Source organism: Tachysurus vachellii, chromosome 14 (assembly GCF_030014155.1).
Source record: "Tachysurus vachellii isolate PV-2020 chromosome 14, HZAU_Pvac_v1, whole genome shotgun sequence".
In the NCBI taxonomy this organism is placed as follows: Eukaryota; Metazoa; Chordata; class Actinopteri; order Siluriformes; family Bagridae; genus Tachysurus; species Tachysurus vachellii.
This window is the reverse complement of record NC_083473.1, coordinates 15,966,384-15,984,415: the sequence shown is the minus strand read 5'-3', so window position 1 is coordinate 15,984,415 and position 18,032 is coordinate 15,966,384. Positions and strand designations below refer to the sequence as shown.

Sequence of the window (18,032 nt, the reverse complement as noted above, 5' to 3'; positions counted from 1 at the left end):
TACAATTAGTCAAATTAAAAGCTAACCTAAAAAAATAAGTATTGAGCTGAGATATAAAAGTGCCAAGAGATGTTGCTTGCCTTATCTCAGTTGGTAATGAATTCCACAGTTTTGGAGCTAGTGAAGAGAAGGCCCTATCTCAAACCTTAAAATCAACCCTAAACCTAACAGGGAGCCAGTGCAAGGACTCCAAAATGGGAGTAATGTGATCTTTTAACTTTGTTCTAGTAAGTATTCTCACCGCCGAATTTTGCACTACCTGTAATTTGTTTAAGGTAGCTTTAGACACCCCAGCCAACAAGGCATTGCAGTAATCAATACAGGAAAACACAAAAGAGTTGATCAGTCTCTCAGCAACAGAAAATGACAGCATTGGAGGCAATCTGGCAATATTTCTGAGATGGAAGAACAAAGTTTTAACCGTATTTTGGATATGTGGCTCAAACGTTAAATTGGCATCAAAAATTACCCCTAGATTCCTCAATTTTGTTTGAAACTCCACATTTAAACCATCAAGAGTTAGCTTGACTGACCCCGCTTTGCGTAGTTGGTGGGGTGAGCCAACAAGCATAATCTCAGTCTTTTCACTGTTAAGACAAAGAAAATTTTCTGTCATCCATTCATTCATGTTAGAAATACATTCAGAAAGAAAATCAACAGCCACAGTTTCATTAGATTTAAAATGAATATAGATCTGAGTATCATCTGCATAAAAATGAAATTTTAGACCAAGTGATCTCAAAAGCTGGCCAAGAGGGAAAACATAAATATTAAAAAGCAGAGGGCCCAAGATTGATCCCTGAGGCACTCCAGATTGAACAACGTTAACCTCAGATCTAAATCCACCCATGGCAACAAACTGCTTCTGACCATTGAAGTAGGACTTAAACCAATTTAAAACAGTATGAGACACCAAAAACAGTTTCAAGACGAGTAATTAAAACTGAATGATCAACAGTGTCAAATGCGGCACTGAGATCAAGAAGGATCAAAACTGAAAGACAGCCTGAATCTGAGGCAGTTAATAAGTCATTGGTAACCCTGACCAGGGCAGTTTCTGTACTATGGAATTTACGAAAGCCCAATTGCAAAGGCTCAAAGAGATTGTTCTCAGTTAAATGAGAAATTAACTGAGTAGCAACAACTCGTTCCAAATGTTTAGCAAGAAAAGAGAGATTAGATATGAGATGGAAATTAGCAAGGTTCTCATAGTCTATATTTGTCTTTTTAGGTACCGGGGTGATCGCAGCCGTTTTAAAAGCTGTTGGGACAACCCCAGTACACAGAGTCATTTATAATGCTCAAAACAATGGGACCCAGAGAAGTAAAACATGACTGAAACAAACCAGTGGGTATGGGATCTAGTAAAGAAGTGGCTGCTTTCATTTTAGAAACCTCTACAAAAAGACAATGCGTTTCAAGTGTAGAAAATGTTGAAAACATAGAACCAGAATAACAAGGAGAAGAAGACAAACAGAAGAAGAAGACAATGAAGAAGAAGCACAAAAACTTCTACGAACATTATCGACCTTTGTGCCAAAGAAATGCAGGAACTTATTACAGAGATGATCAGAAGCAGTAACATGAGAGACAACGCGACCTACGCTCCATTTTACGGCAAGATGTCTTCATCATACGCAAATCTTCATTATACCAAGGAGCAGGACATACAAATGAAACAGAGCGTGACTTTAGAGGAGCAAATAAGCCCAGGCCAGATAAGAGAGCAGAATTTAACATGGAAGCCCTTGTCTCTAGAGCAGGGGTCACCAACGCGGTGCCCGCGGGCACCTGGTCGCCCGCAAGGAGCACTTAAGGCGCCTGCGAGGCACGTTCTAAAATAGCACTGGTCAAAATATAGCTACGCCTAAAAAAATTTTCTTGCTGTAGTTTTTGAATAAAAAACGCTTGCATTAACGTAGATTTTAAAATGACGATATTTAATTTCATTTTATTTAATTAAAAAAAATTAAAACAAAAATGTTTTATGTATATAACGAACTCTGGCCTTTTCTGAAGTCAAATGTCAATATTGCGCGCACGTCACGTCCGACTCCTGACACAAGGAAGTGGTGCAGCAACGATGAGGAGTTAGTTGTGATTTACCCCCCAAAAAATGGCAGAAAAGCGACAGAAAACATACCATTTTCACAGTGTTTGGGAGGAAGAGTTCTTTTTACGTCAGTCAAAGAAAAGTGTGTGTCTCATTTGCGGGACGACTGTTGCGACGGCAAAGCGGCACAACGTGGCGAGACACTTCAGTCTGCGTCACGAAAGTTTCAATGCTAACTACCCACCCGGCGGCGCATTAAGGACAGAAAAAGCCGTTACAAATCCTTTCATGCAAGTGGACATGACATGCACTGCTGAGCAACTAAGTGCTCTGTTCAAATTGGATGCTGGACAGGTAGAGATAGAAATCTTAACGTTGCAAAATGACCTCCACCTCAAAGCCCATCAGTCTGCATTAAACTTTTGGTGCCTTGTGGACACAGAAAAGTACAGTGGTGTATGCACAGCAGCTATGAAATTTGCATGCCTTTTTGGTTCAACCTATCTCTGTGAATCAGCCTTTTCTAAAATGAACTTTATCAAGAACAAACACAGAACACGCCTTACTGATGCACATTTACAAGACTCACTCAGACTTACAGTGTCAAATTATTCACCAGATTACAGTACAATGGTGTGCAGAATGCAGTGCCAGGCTTCCCACTAACAGACATTTACAGACAAAGAAGAGAGAACACGTGTTCATTGAAAACACCATAACATTAAACTAAAAATGGTGCACAGAAATGTGAACATTTTTTGAAAAAGACTAAATTACTTGTGAATATTCCTTCCATCATTGTTGTATAAATCATTGTTAATAATTGTGGAGAATAATTAACATTGACATGTGAGCAGTCTCTTCACCATATTATTATTATTATTATCATTATTATTATTATTATTATTATTATTATTATTATTATTATTATTATTATTATTATTAATAAGTGATCTGTGCAATTTTGCTCTTGAGGAAGTTTGTATCAAACCGGTAGCCCTTCGTACTACTCAGTTCCCTTGAAGTAGCCCTCAGTCTTAAAAAGGTTGGTGACCCCTGATCTAGAGAATCAGATGGAGAGAAACTACTTAGTGAAGAGTCGATGAAAACAGAAAAGTCCGAAGGGTCAATTGACCTGCATTTCCGGTATGTCAAGATACGAGAGGAGGCAGTGTTGGCAACAGGTATGTGCATGTCAAAAAAGACTGCCAGATGATCAGACAACCCTAAATCAATAGTAGACAACCGAGACACAAAAGATCCATTAGATATCACAAGGTCTAAAATATGTTCTTTGTTATCTGTCGTACAGTCAACAGACTGATACAATCCAAAGCACTCCAGCAAAGCCAAGAAATCCTTTGTTAAAGCAGACTTCTTTTTGTCCATCTGGATATTAAAATCCCAAAAAAAAAGTTCTCTCAATTTTGAGGCACAGATATGACAGCAGATCCGCAAACTCCGATAAAAAGTCTTTGTTTGCTTTAGGAGCCCGGTAGACTGTAGCTATATTATCCTGGGATGAACAGCAGTTCAGTTTTGCTAGGATCGAGCTTTAACTGATGAGCAGTCATCCATGAAGTTAAATTGGTATGAAATTCTATCAAACTAATAGAAAGTTAAGGCTTATATACTGTAACCATGGGAATGTGCAACTTTCATTAATTCATTCATTCATCTTCTACCGCTTATCCGAACTACCTCGGGTGACGGGGAGCCTGTGCCTATCTCAGGCGTCATCGGGTATCAAGGCAGGATACACCCTGGACGGAGTGCCAACCCATCGCAGGGCACACACACACACTCTCATTCACTCACACACTCATACACTAGGGACAATTTTCCAGAGATGCCAATCAACCTACCATGCATGTCTTTGGACCGGGGAAGGAAACCGGAGTACCCGGAGGAAACCCCCGAGGCACGGGGAGAACATGCAAACTCCACACACACAAGGCAGAGGCGGGAATCGAACCCTGACTCTGGAGGTGTGAGGCGAACGTGCTAACCACTAAGCCACCGTGCAAGGTGCAACTTAAATGTTTTAAACATTAAACAGAACACAGATTGCTGTCTGGGTAATGTGTGTTTTGGAGAGTAAAGCCATTCATCAAGGTCAAAAGTTTGCACACTTTTTCATTAATGAGAATGAAGGTCAACTTGATAAGAAGTTCAACTCGATGGAAACTTAAAAAAAAAAAAAGGAAAAACAAGGAACAAGTAAATTAGGCATGAGGAACAGTGGGTGAACTCAGGAACGAGATGAGTTGTATTAACACAGCTTATTTTCATTTAGCCATGTTTGATTTCTTGACAGGATGTTGTGGTGTTGTGAAATGGAAACAAATCATCATGACTTATTCAATTTCATATAGTCATTTCTTCCTGTTAGCACCAACATACACACTCATGAGATTATTGAATAGATCACACTAACTCATATCATTCAAACATTCTTTCTATAGCGCCTATATTTACTCAAAGCGCTTTACAAAAGCAAAATAAAAACAACAAAAATACACACATAATATAAAGTTTAAAATTAAAGCAAAAAAAATAGACTATAAAATAAGCACTGTGTAGAATTACAATTAGTCAAATTAAAAGCTACCCTAAAAAAAATAAGTATTGAGCTGAGATATAAAAGTGCCAAGAGATGTTGCTTGCCTTATCTCAGTTGGTAATGAATTCCACAGTTTTGGAGCTAGTGAAGAGAAGGCCCTATCTCAAACCTTAAAATCAACCCTAAACCTAACGGGGAGCCAGTGCAAGGACTCCAAAATGGGAGTAATGTGATCTTTTAACTTTGTTCTAGTAAGTATTCTCACTGCCGAATTTTGCACTACCTGTAATTTGTTTATGGTAGCTTTAGACACCCCAGCCAACAAGGCATTGCAGTAATCAATACAGAAAAACACAAAAGAGTTGATCAGTCTCTCAGCAACAGAAAATGACAGCATTGGAGGCAATCTGGCAATATTTCTGAGATGGAAGAACAAAGTTTTAACCGTATTTTGGATATGTGGCTCAAACGTTAAATTGGCATCAAAAATTACCCCTAGATTCCTCAATTTTGTTTGCAACTCCACATTTAAACCATCAAGAGTTAGCTTGACTGACCCCGCTTTGCGTAGTTGGTGGAGTGAGCCAACAAGCATAATCTCAGTCTTTTCACTGTTAAGACAAAGAAAATTTTCTGTCATCCATTCATTCATCTTAGAAATACATTCAGAAAGAAAATCAACAGCCACAGTTTCATTAGATTTAAAATGAATATAGATCTGAGTATCATCTGCATAAAAATGAAATTTTAGACCAAGTGATCTCAAAAGCTGGCCAAGAGGGAAAACATAAATATTAAAAAGCAGAGGGCCCAAGATTGATCCCTGAGGCACTCCAGATTGAACAACATTAACCTCAGATCTAAATCCACCCATGGCAACAAACTGCTTCTGACCATTGAAGTAGGACTTAAACCAATTTAAAACAGTATGAGAGACCAAAAACAGTTTCAAGACGAGTAATTAAAACTGAATGATCAACAGTGTCAAATGCGGCACTGAGATCAAGAAGGATCAAAACTGAAAGACAGCCTGAATCTGAGGCAGTTAATAAGTCATTGGTAACCCTGACCAGGGCAGTTTCTGTACTATGGAATTTACGAAAGCCCAATTGCAAAGGCTCAAAGAGATTGTTCTCAGATAAAAAGTCTTTGTTTGCTTTAGGAGGCCGGTAGACTGTAGCTATAGCAGTTGAGTGACACTCGGAAACTGACAAAACGAGACATTCAAATGAAGAAAACAGAGGAACAGTTACGGGTCTTAATTTGTATTGCTGGTTGTACAATACAATAATGCCACCACCCCTACCAGTGGATCGCGGAAGATCGAACGATAGCTAAAAGCAAGATTTATTAAATTAAACATTACCCAAAAAGTGGAAAACACTGGGGGGGAAATGATGGGGAAAGAAAAGAAATCGGAAAAGAAACAAGACAGAGACACAAAGCAGAGAACACGAAGACAACACATTGGAATAAAAAGGGAAGACAATTAGAGCCATAAGGAACAGGTTTGCATAGGCGGTTAGGACTAAAGACTAGTACGAGGCAGACACGTGAACACAAAATGTAAACAAAAACAGATGGCACCAGATATTTTTCCAACAGGTAAAATGTCCGGGCGTGATCCTGACACATAATGTCACAAAAGCCTAAATGTTAATTAACACCAAATATTATTTGACAGCATTCGGATATTTTATTTGTGCTGTACCACTGTGCAACATAACTCAAATAAACATTGATGCAAGGAAAATCTTTGTCTGGAGGGGTATAAAAAAACTAGGAAGTTGATTATAAATTAAAAATAAATGATAAAATGAAAACTGTATTTTTGTCGATGTACATAACTTAAAACAAAAAGTGCTTAATTACATTTACATTTACAGCATTTGGCAGATGCCCTTATCCAGAGCGACGTACATAAGTGCTTAAATCTATATCATTGGATACATTAATGCTGGCTCACTAGGCTACATACTTAAGATACCATGAGTTTAAAACACGGTTGTGTTTTTTTTTAATAAATGCAAAAGATAGGGAAAGAAGTGCTAGTTGACGTGTTTCCTGAATAAGTAGGTCTTAAACCGTCGTTTGAAGATAGCCAGTGACTCAGCTGTCCAGACCTCTAGAGGAAGTTCATTCCACTACCTTGGTGCCAGAACAGAGAAGAGTCTTGTAGTATACTTGCTTCTTACCCTGAGAGACGGTGGAACCAGATGAGCAGTGCTGATAGATCGGAGGGTGCGGGGCGCAGTGCGAGGAGTGATACGGGCTTTGAGGTAAGAGGGAGCTGGTCCGTTTTTGGCTTTGTAGGCCAGCATCAGTGTTTTAAATCTGATGCGTGCAGCTACCAGAAGCCAGTGGAGGGATCGCAACAGCAGGGTGATATGCAAGAACTTAGGCAGGTTGAAAACAAGTCGTGCAGCTGCATTTTGGAGTAGGTAGACATGCCAGCAGTGCATTGCAGTAATCCAGTCTTGAAATGACAAGAGGCTGAACAAGTACTTGACCAGCCTGTGTGGACAAAAATGTCCAAATCCTTCTAATGTTGTAGAGAAGAAACCGACATAAGCGAGTTACATTAGCAACATGAGAGGAAAAGGACAGTTGATTGTCCGTGGTTACCCCAAGGTTATGAGCTTTGGCTGAAGGGGAGATCAGATCATTGTGCAAGGATATAGCAATGACCTGGGGATGAATCATCTGGGATGAACAGCAGTTCAGTTTTGCTAGGATCGAGCTTTAACTGATGAGCAGTCATCCATGAAGTTAAATTGGTATGAAGTTCTATCAAACTAATAGAACGTTAAGGCTTATATAACCATTGGAATGTGCAACTTAAATGTTTTAATCATTAAACAGAACACAGATTGCTTATTTCAATTCATATAGTCATTTCTTCCTGTTAGCACCAACATACACACTCATGAGATTAATGAATAGATCACACTAACTCATATCATTCAAACATTAGATACTTGTTTATATTTATTACATTTAGTATAAACATGAAATCGTGCATTAATGAGAAATCTTCATCCATCCATCCATAAATCCATCCATCCATCCATTCTATACATATTACAGGGTTGCGGGGAACCTGGAGCCTATCATCAGAGACTCGGGGCACAAAACAGTGTACACCCTGGACTGAATGCCAGTCTATTACAGGGCACAATCACACACACTCTTTCAGACATTACAGATGCCACTTGGCTAACAACACATGTCTTTGGACAAGAGGAGGAAGCCATAGTATTCATCCTCCTCACATAAGGAAATCCTCGAGACATGGGGAAAACTAACGGACACACGCATAACAGAAGTGGGAATCAAACCCCAGCTCTGAAGGTGTAAGGACGGCGTGCTAACCACCAATGAGTGTATGAAAGCGTGTGTCAATGTGTGTGCACAGTGTTAATTATATTCGTTACTAACTGTTAAATATCCCAAAAAGTATGTCAGTCAAACACAATAATGATCAAGCACACGCATACTGTACACACACACACATTTTAACCAGGTATGCAATTACAAGCAATGACATCAAAGTCTTATCATAAAAACAAATATAACAACCTTTGATAAGATGCTGGAAAGTGCATATAATGCTGCAAGTTTTCCACTGAACTGGGGCTGCTTTATTTCTTTATTCAGCTCAGAACAGATTCATCGGTATGTTCAGATAATTATTCTTTAAATTGACACAACTTTAAAACAATTTGGATGTTTTAATGCCTACGTATCGTATGTTGCTCTTCACTGGTTTTAGGGTGCAACAATGCGTCATCCTGGTGAAACAAGACATCGTCTTTACCTGCTCATATTAACATTTTCTGCAAACTTCCACATCAGCACTGCCTTGTCTCTCCCCCTCACAGCGGCTCCAATCTTTAAAGATACACCTTTTGCAGTCATATGGAATGCACCTACGCAAGTGTGCCAAAACCTCAATATTCCTTTGGACTTTTCTGTCTTTCAAGCAGTGACCACACCAGCCAGTGACCCTAATCAGTTTCTTTTCCTGTTCTACTCCAATCGGCTTGGATTATACCCATACACAGATCCTAGTACAGGGAGGCAGGTTAATGGTGGTATTCCGCAGAAGGGAAACCTGACAGCCAGCCTAGTGAAAGCTCATAATGATATCATCCAGTATATTCCTGAGTGCAGCCCGGGTTTGGCTGTGATTGACTGGGAAGCATGGCGTCCACTGTGGGCCAGGAATTGGGGCTCCAAAAACATCTATCGGAAGCTTTCCATTCAATATGCAATGGAAAATAATCCACTTCTATCACCCAGTGAGGCTGATTCTGTTGCTAAGCAGCAATTTGAGAATGCAGCCAGGGCTTACATGGAGAAAACCATGCAGCTGGGGATCAAACTGCGCCCAAACTACCGCTGGGGATTTTACCTGTTTCCAGATTGTTACAACTATGGATGGGGTAAACCGGGCTACACAGGTGAATGTGCAGCGATTGAGAAAAGCCGTAATGATGAGCTGCTTTGGCTGTGGGAGACTAGTACAGCTTTATTTCCCTCAGTATATTTGCCAATCAGTCTGAGGGAACAACCTGACGCAGCTCTATTTGTCAGAGGGCGTGTGAAGGAAGCTGTTAGGGTGTCTGCTCTTCCTAAGTCTCTTTACACGTCACCGATTTATGTGTATTCACGTCCTCTCTTCAGTGAACAGAACAAAATATTTCTGAGTGAGGTAAGCTCTTAGGAACAAATAAGCCAGCATTCATTATGACAATGTACTAGTCCACAGAAATACAGCCAAACAGATTATTCACTTTCTAGATTTTGTTTAGTACAGAAATCTGTAAAATATCTGCTGAAGGCATTAAACCCCGATCTCCTGTTGATCTCTTAACATGTTTCTTCTCAGGCAGATCTAATCCATACTATTGGAGAAAGTGCAGCTTTAGGTGCATCAGGTATAGTGTTGTGGGGTGCAAGTGCTGACTACAACAGCAAGGTATGCAAATACAGGATATGTTTAAAATCTAACGTAGTTCATCTAATGTATGTTTGTCAAACATCTGATCAAATTTCAGTTGAAATATATTTTATTTCTTATTAGATCTGCTTTAGTTAGAACCTTTGCATAGTAACACGTTTATTTCTCTTAATAAATAGCATTAAGAGTAAAGTAGATACTTAAAGATAAATAACAAAAGAGCATAAATTATTAAATTATTAAAAGAAAATATGGATGAATCAGTCACATATAAACAGATCCTTTGCTAAACTCAAATCAGGTTCTGAGATTTCTCTTTATGGATAAATAGAGTATTATATATTATGTAATATATTTGCTTAAAGGCAAAAAAAAAACATTTTCAAGATTGTTGTTTATTTTATTCTGATTGTAATAGTATTTTAGATTATAAGGGGCAATAATAAAGTTAAAATGGATAAGATAATAAAATCTAGAGTGACACTTTTACACTTTTATATTCCAATATTAAAAACAAAAATGATGGCTTATTTTAATGTGAGATTGATTGATTGATTAATTGGAATTCATTTGCTCTCCCCTCTCCCTTTCAGGCATCATGTGAAGCACTGGCTGCTTATCTGCCCTCTACACTGAACCTTTATGTTTCCAATGTAACTGCAGCTGCAAAACTCTGCAGTCAGACCCTGTGCCAAGGTAACGGCCGCTGTGTCCGCCAGAACCCAGACTCAGGCGTCTACCTGCACCTGAACCCAAATAACTTCAGTATTCAGCAGCATGATGGAAAATATATGGCTGTTGGTGTGCCTTCCCAAAGTGATCTTAATGTTTTTGTAAACAGTTTTACCTGTCAGTGTTATGCAGGTCGAGTGTGTTCTGCCAACACATCAATTTCAGCACCCAAGACTCCAGTAGTAATTCATGTGTGATTTAAAGTCTTCTTGTTACAGTAATTGTATGTCCTACTGTAAAATTATGCTGCAATTAAGAATGACAAAGTGATGGTTTGTTATCAAAAATCAATTCAATCAATCAAAAATCTCCTTCAAAATTAGGATTTAGAGCAATTTCCGTACTAGAGGAAGAATTTAATGCCATATGAAGAGATACATAGACAGACTGCACCAGAGAATTTTGATCGCAGGTGCTGAGGGCATGCCAGTTTATTTACAGGGGGGCTGAGCCATTACAAATAATATTTGCATAAAAGGTCTTGGACTCATGTTTTGAATCTTTTTATGTTTTTATGTAATTAAAGAAGCACTTAAATAGCAAAATGAATTTTTTTTGCATATATACAAAAAAAAAAAACTTATAGCACCGGGTAGTTGCCAAATAGCATCACTTACTATTTGAAGTCTCAAATCAGGAGAATGCAGTGGTTGTTGTGGTCGACTGCAAATTTATAAATGATGCGTTCAGCATCCAGGGCCTTCGTTCTTCGAGTATTTATGGCAATAGTGCTAAGTTGCTGTTTTGTGCCACAATCCAACAATCCGAACAATCAACATTTACATTTACAGCATTTAGCAGACACCCTTATCCAGAGTGACTAACATTTATTTCAAATTATACAACTGAGCAATTGAGGGTTAAGGGGATTGCTCATGGGCCCAGCAGTGGAAGCTTGGTGGACCTGGGACTTGCCGATCAGTAGTCCAACACCTTAACCAACTTATTCCAACTTAGAATTAAGTGGTCGCTTATTTGGCACAAGAACCTGCTCTATTTTTAAAATAAAATGTTACTACACCTGTGCCAGCATAGCTCCAACTATTGTCACGTGTCTTTATGTTACGCAAGAGTAATAAATAAATGTTTTTACTTCTTTTTTTTTTTTAAATTATTAATTGGAACACAATGTGTATATTATTGCTCTAAAAAATGTTTGGGGATGCTACAATATGGGGGAACTTTGTTCTTTCTTGGGGATGCTGAAGCTTCTGCTATCTCCTCTCTATGTTAAATAAAATAAAAACAATCCTACAATCCTAAGTGTCTTTCTCAGCATTAAAGTGTGTTATATTACAGTGTTTAAAGTGAACAAGATAACAAATAAATTAAAGTGAATATGTTGTAATGAAGCATAGACACAATAACCATAATAAAGCAAAGCAATGTATTTTCTATATAAGTATTGGTATAGTAAGATTTCATTGAACAATTGCAGAAATAGTACAACTACATAAAATGGCAAAGCGCATGTATAAGTAAATGCTTATGTACGGCGATCAGGGTTTTTTTTTTCCATTATTTCAAATCAAATGCAATAAACAACGCAAATCACATTCTTTTTTATTTGCCACAAATACTGACCATTATCGACCATTAATCCCTCAGTCACTGTAGAAAGCGAGGTCTCTACACGCCCTCTGGTGGACAAAGAGTGAAATGAATAATATCGTAAACGCTTTTTTTCCACATGAATCTGATTTTTTTTAATGATTTCTACATAATACCTGTAATATTTTTACCTGTAAAAAAAATATATAAATCTGCACGTTTCCGTTATTTTACAAAAAAATATATATATTTAGCATAAAGAGCTGAGATTTTAAATAAAATATAAAAAATATATAATTTTTTAAAAATATATTCTATTTTGTGCGCATTTATTTATTTATTTATTTATTCATTTATTTATTTATTTAAAATTAGGATTTTTTTTTATTATTAGTTGTATTTGTTTCCTTAAATTGCAGCCACCTGAGTATCTAGTGATGTAACCGTGACCCTTCACCCTCCAGGTAACAGGATGTAGTGCTGGATGTCTGATGTTACTGCTGGATGTCTGATGTTACTGCTGGATGTCTGATGTTACTGCTGGATGTCTGATGTTATTGCTGGATGTCTGATGTTATTGCTGGATGTCTGATGTTATTGCTGGATGTCTGATGTTATTGTCTTGGTAAGTGCTCCAGAGTTCCAAAGTAATTGGAGAAAATAGGCTTCACCTGATTCACCAGTGTTTCTGACTGCACTAGTACACATTATTTGTTTACAGGTGAAAAAACACCTGCTCCTTGGTTTGAACACGGTTTTATGGGTTTATTAGTGTTCAAGTAAAAACGTACAACAAAGCTATTAAGCTTGTTGAGCTTCATGCTAACGGCTGCTTTAACCTTCTGTGCTGAATGAAGTATGTTTTTGTTAACGCACTGAAAACGTAAACAAAGCAGAATTTACAGAAATGTGTGCGAAGAACTTAATGACCAAAAGTACTTTGTCTGTATTAAACAACATCACATGAGTAATGTTTTTTGTAGCATTTCAACTAGTGTGTAAATCCATAACACAATCCATGAGAGATTTTTTTTATTCTTTATAAAAATGTACCTTCTATGCTGTGAGCTACATTTTTGCTGTTCTAAGTTAAACTGAAAAGAAAAATCCTGCAAGTTGATTCAATTGGCCATATAATGACCCTATAACCTGTTTAGAGCAGTTTCTTTTTCACGGGAAAACTTAAACAACCAGGAAATTTCACCCTCCAAACAGTTTTTATTCAATTCAATTCAAATGTATTTTTGTATAGCACTTTTTACAATTGACATTGTCTCAAAGCATCTTTACAGAACATAAACACAGAACAAAAGGTTAATATAAAGATTAATAGAATACAAAATTCAAGATTAATATTAGATATATTTAGTTCACAATGTGTACAGTATGTATTTATCCCCTATGAGCAAGTCTGAGGTGACTCGGGCAACAGTGGCAAGGTAAAACTCCCTTAGATGGTAAAGGAAAAACCTTGAGAGGAACCAGTCTCAAAGGGGAACCCATCCTCATACGGGTGACACTTGAGGGTGTGATTATAAATATACAGTCTAAAAAATGTTGTATTGATGCAAAAGATCACATGAAGTTCACATCTCCTCTTTAGTATTGCAGAGTCTAACTGGAGCTGGTAGATCTCTAGATGCCTCAGAGTCGGCCTCATGAGTTTAACTATTTGGTCAAAATGTTTGTGGACACCTGACCTTCACGCTTGTATGTGCTGTTTCAAAACCCCACTCCAGATTTAGTCCCCTCTGATGTTATAATAAACTTCACTAGATGTGGAGCGCCGCTGTGGGAATTCGCTCATTCAGCCACAAGATCGTTAGTGTGAACAGGTACAGAGGTTAAATGAGGAGGCATTGGATGCAGTCATCGTTCCAGTGCATCCCAAAGGTGCCAGACTTGAGTTCTTCCACTTCAGACTTCACAAACCATGTCTTCATGGGCATCACTTTGTCTGCTGGAGCTTTGTCATACCAGAACATATTTAGGTTTCTTGGATCCAGTGAGGGGAAATTACAAAAAATTAAGAAAAGCAAAGACAATTCAGACAATTATTGCTTCCAGCTTTGTGGTAAAACTTAATCCCCACATGTGGGAGTAATGTTCAGGTGTCCACATTCTATTATGTTTTATTTTATTGAGTTGTGTTTTTTTTTCCCCCCCACTCAGTTTATGCAGTGAAACTACATGCAGCAACTACATGCAGCACCTACCTTCCCTCATCCTTTTGACCCTGGCTGGGTTGTGTGTTTCAGCAGCTCTCCCACCAACAGCTGCTCCAATTTTCACTAAGCCGTTCGTGGTCATATGGAACGCTCCCATCTACAGATGCAACGAACTACAGGTCCCCCTGGACTTGGGCGTGTTTCAGGCCGTCACCACACCTCAGCGTGTGCCTAACCAAGTCCTGAGCCTCATGTATAATAACAGATTGGGGCTTTTTCCTTACATTGACCTCTACAATTTCACACATTACAATGGTGGCATTCCTCAGAAAGGAGACCTAAATGCCAGTCTGCAAAAATCAAAAATGGAGTTCAATGAATACATTCCATCATCTGTACCTGGTCTGGCTGTGCTTGACTGGGAGGAGTGGTTTCCTTTGTTTGACAGAAATTCAGATTTAAGAGAGATCTATAAATCGCTGTCCATAAACTACACCCTTCAGCAGAATCCATCCCTTACAAGAAAACAAGTTAAACTGAACGCCAAGGAACAATTTGATAAAGCTGCCAGACGTTTCATGGAAGAAACATTAAAGTTAGGAATCTCACAAAGACCAAATTTCCTCTGGGGCTATTATTTGTATCCTGACTGCTACAACTATGATTTTTTGAACCCAGACTATACAGGGCAATGTCCAAAGAGTGCACATGCATTAAATGATGAACTTCAGTGGCTATGGCAGATAAGTACTGCATTCTTTCCATCTGCATACATGCCAGTTTCTTTAAGCAAAACCCAGAAAGCAGCTCTGTTTGTCCGACACAAGGTGCTAGAAGCAATGAGGGTGGCAGATTTGTCACAACGCCCCTACACTGCTCCAATTTATTTGTATCTGCAGCTTCTTTTGCGGGATCAGAATGACCTGTACAATCATGAAGTAAGTAGTCTTTTTATACAGTATGTACAACATACACAATACTTTCATCAAGGGCTGCATATCTTCCAAGCATATTTAGGAGATATTTCCTTGTTTATATTTTTTGTCACCTCTACAAACAATATATTGGCTAATTGGTTTGTTCTGTGTACTGTAGGTTGATCTGATTCGGAGTATTGGTGAGAGTGCAGCTCTGGGAACTGCTGGATGTGTGCTCTGGGGATCTAGCTATTATTTTAATGAGAAGGTAAATCTTTGATTTTACAAAGCCTGTTATTGGTTAATTCCAACTGGTTTGCAAATACTCAAGCCCTATGAAGAATGATGTGTTGTGGACATATTTGAAAAATCTAAAAATCAAAGTTGTTAGCTTTTATTGTGTTTATACTGTACTTGGGGGGCACGGTGGCTTAGTGGTTAGCAAGTTCGCCTCACACCTCCAGGGTTGGGGGTTCGATTCCCGCCTCCGCCTTGTGTGTGTGGAGTTTGCATGTTCTCCCTGTGCCTCGGGGGTTTCCTCCGGTTACTCCGGTTTCCTCCCCTGGTCCAAAGACATGCATGGTAGGTTGATTGGCATCTCTGGAAAATTGTCCATAGTGTGTTTAGTGAATGAGAGTGTGTGTGTGCCCTGCGATGGGTTGGCACTCCGTCCTGGGTGTATCCTGCCTTGATGCCCGATGATGCCTGAGATCTGAGAAAATGAGTGAGTGAGTGAGAGTGTTTATACTTGGAGTGTTCGCTCTATAATATTGATCTAAATCTCCCACAGGGTATTTCTAATTCATTTTTAATTATTTACTTATTTTTATTGTGCTTCTTACAAAGGACATTGCCAAATTATTTATCCTGAATACCAATGATCAATTTTAAATGTATCCCTAATGAGCAAGTCAAAGGTGATTGTGACAAGGAAAAACTCTGAGACTATATTGAGTAGAGACCTTGAGAGGAATGAGACTCAAATGGGAACCCATCCTTATCTGTGTGACACTGGGTAGTGTGATTTATAAATAACGTCTTTTCTATAACTGTGTATTATATGGTCTAAAGGTTCAATTGTTTAACCAGGAAATTAATTCTTGTTTTAGCACAAATTCTATCTTGCTGAAGTTAGACTTGAATGCAAGAATGTTGTCACAGCTCTCCAAAGTTGTCATCATGGTTTCTGCTATCTAGTACTGTTAAAAAAAATAAAAATAAAAACCTTCACAGAACCACATAGCTGCACATCAACTACAGCTCTGTAGGTGCAGGATAAAGACCTAATACAAGTTACTCTTGAAGGCAAATATTTGTGGAGAGTTTATTTATTAAATTTTTCTTTTACATTTTTTTAATCACAGTGTATTGGTGCTCAATCCAAGCTTTCTTTCCAGGCATCATGTGAAGCCCTTTCTACATACATGTCTAACACACTAAATGAATACATCGTCAACGTTACAACTGCGGCGGAACTGTGCAGTGACCTGCTGTGTCAAGGGAATGGGCGCTGTGTCCGTAAAAGCTATGGCTCAGATGACTATCTTCACCTCAACATAAACAGCTTTAATATACAGAAGATTGATGGGATGTATAAAGTCTTTGGGAAAGTTTCTAACACTGACCTCACTGCCTGGGTTGACAAGTTTACCTGTCAGTGCTACGAGGACAAGAAATGCAAAAAATTCTAACTTTTCTCCAGCGGCAGAAATATTTAATAATGTAATATGACGATTTGACATTATTCTGCACCGAAACCTTTTGCTGATTAAATATATCATCTTTTCATTTGATAAATATCAGATCACCTTTCAGGAAATTCTTTTCTACAATCTTTGTTTATTCACACAGCTTCCTTATTTCTTTGTTATTGCTTGAGCAGGTACAAATTGTGAAACAGGTTTCTGAAACAAACTGTTCTTCTGCCTGTCTGTTTCTTTTGGCATGTTAACATTTGGCAAACACACAAACGATGAAGCAGTTTTTGCAAGATATACATATATATTGTTTGTTTATTGTGTGTGTAATTCCTCAATGCAAAACTGAATTAAAGCTGAATGCTTGAAATAAATTGATATGAACTCGAAGTGTTGTGTTGTAGAGGCAAACACACAAAGATTGTGTCAGTGTGCAATACTTATGGACCTGACTGTAGCTCATTTTAATACAGGTGGATACCTGATGTGTTTGCAGCTATTGCCGTTACCGCTGCTGAAAATCCCCTAACAGATTGTTTGGTCTCAACAAACATTATGAGCAGCTATTGATCATAGCTTCTATTGATCATTTTCTACTGAATTTCATCCCTATTGTTTTCTGGCATCACTGATAAGAATCCTCTAATATTTCATAGCCAAAAGGATACAAACTGCAACCACAGTCCTTGGCCAAATCAAGTCCATGGTTTATCTGGTTTCCACAAACAAATCATTCTTTTTTTTTTGACTCTGCAGTGTTTTTAAATTACAGGCATAATAAAGAACACTTGCAGTTTACAGTTTGATTCAGGTTTCTTTAATGTGTAAAAGGTGTTTAAAGATTATTTGGAACTCACAGGACAGATGAAGTCATTGGGTTCATTAGTTGTATGACCTATTTGTCTGTAGGTGGCACCAAAGTATCTTACTAATAATTTTTGCTTTTCAGTCACTATAATCCTGATCTGTAATAATGTTTATTACAGCAAAAAGCAAGATGCTTTTGATCAAAACTGCTGTTGTTTTGTTGAGATTTAATAATGTAGGTTTTATATCATTCCTTTGCACATGGTGCACTAATCTGGGTCCTCGTTTATGATTAAATGGACACAAAAATTTGCATGATTCTGAACAAAAGGCTGCCTAGTGACTGTCTGTGACAGGCATAATGTTCTAGTTCTCAGTGGAGGGGCTGGTCTACACTACAGGAGCATGACACAAGTGCCTCCTGACACGAACAAGACAGCTTTTGCTAATGAAAAGACACTATTACAGTGAATTCATAAAAAACAAGCTAGTACACAGGGCTTAAATGTTTTAAAACTGCCTATTGATCTAGCGCTGGTTTCACAAGTAGATCCACGGCAGAAAAAAAAAGACTGCTTCAG

General features: G+C 38.2%; 2 protein-coding genes across 2 annotated transcripts; both read left to right on the top strand.

The window, feature by feature from the left end:
• Positions 1-8,162: 8,162 nt before the first annotated feature.
• Positions 8,163-11,574, top strand: LOC132857199 (hyaluronidase PH-20-like). Its single transcript, XM_060887206.1, has 4 exons — positions 8,163-8,291; positions 8,389-9,330; positions 9,508-9,597; positions 10,173-11,574. Exons 2-4 carry the CDS (start codon positions 8,398-8,400, stop codon positions 10,506-10,508), a joined length of 1,359 nt encoding a protein of 452 aa, XP_060743189.1. The 5' UTR covers positions 8,163-8,291; positions 8,389-8,397; the 3' UTR covers positions 10,509-11,574.
• Positions 11,575-12,329: 755 nt separating this feature from the next.
• spam1 (sperm adhesion molecule 1) lies at positions 12,330-17,034 on the top strand. The gene is made up of 4 exons (XM_060886841.1): positions 12,330-12,487; positions 14,035-14,968; positions 15,126-15,215; positions 16,345-17,034. The coding sequence occupies exons 1-4, from the start codon at positions 12,447-12,449 to the stop codon at positions 16,636-16,638; spliced, it is 1,359 nt and encodes a 452-aa protein (XP_060742824.1). The 5' UTR covers positions 12,330-12,446; the 3' UTR covers positions 16,639-17,034.
• Positions 17,035-18,032: the final 998 nt, after the last annotated feature.

Excerpts from the sequence above, each read along its gene's own strand:
- LOC132857199 (XM_060887206.1), top strand. The coding sequence starts at position 8,398 with ATGCGTCATCCTGGTGAAACAAGACATCGTCTTTACCTGCTCATATTA. Across the intron at positions 9,331-9,507 it reads ACAAAATATTTCTGAGTGAG|GCAGATCTAATCCATACTAT; the intron begins GTAAGCTCTTAG and ends GTTTCTTCTCAG. Across the intron at positions 9,598-10,172 it reads GTGCTGACTACAACAGCAAG|GCATCATGTGAAGCACTGGC; the intron begins GTATGCAAATAC and ends TCTCCCTTTCAG.
- spam1 (XM_060886841.1), top strand. The coding sequence starts at position 12,447 with ATGTCTGATGTTATTGCTGGATGTCTGATGTTATTGTCTTG. Across the intron at positions 12,488-14,034 it reads TGTCTGATGTTATTGTCTTG|TTTATGCAGTGAAACTACAT; the intron begins GTAAGTGCTCCA and ends CCCCCCACTCAG. Across the intron at positions 15,216-16,344 it reads GCTATTATTTTAATGAGAAG|GCATCATGTGAAGCCCTTTC; the intron begins GTAAATCTTTGA and ends CTTTCTTTCCAG.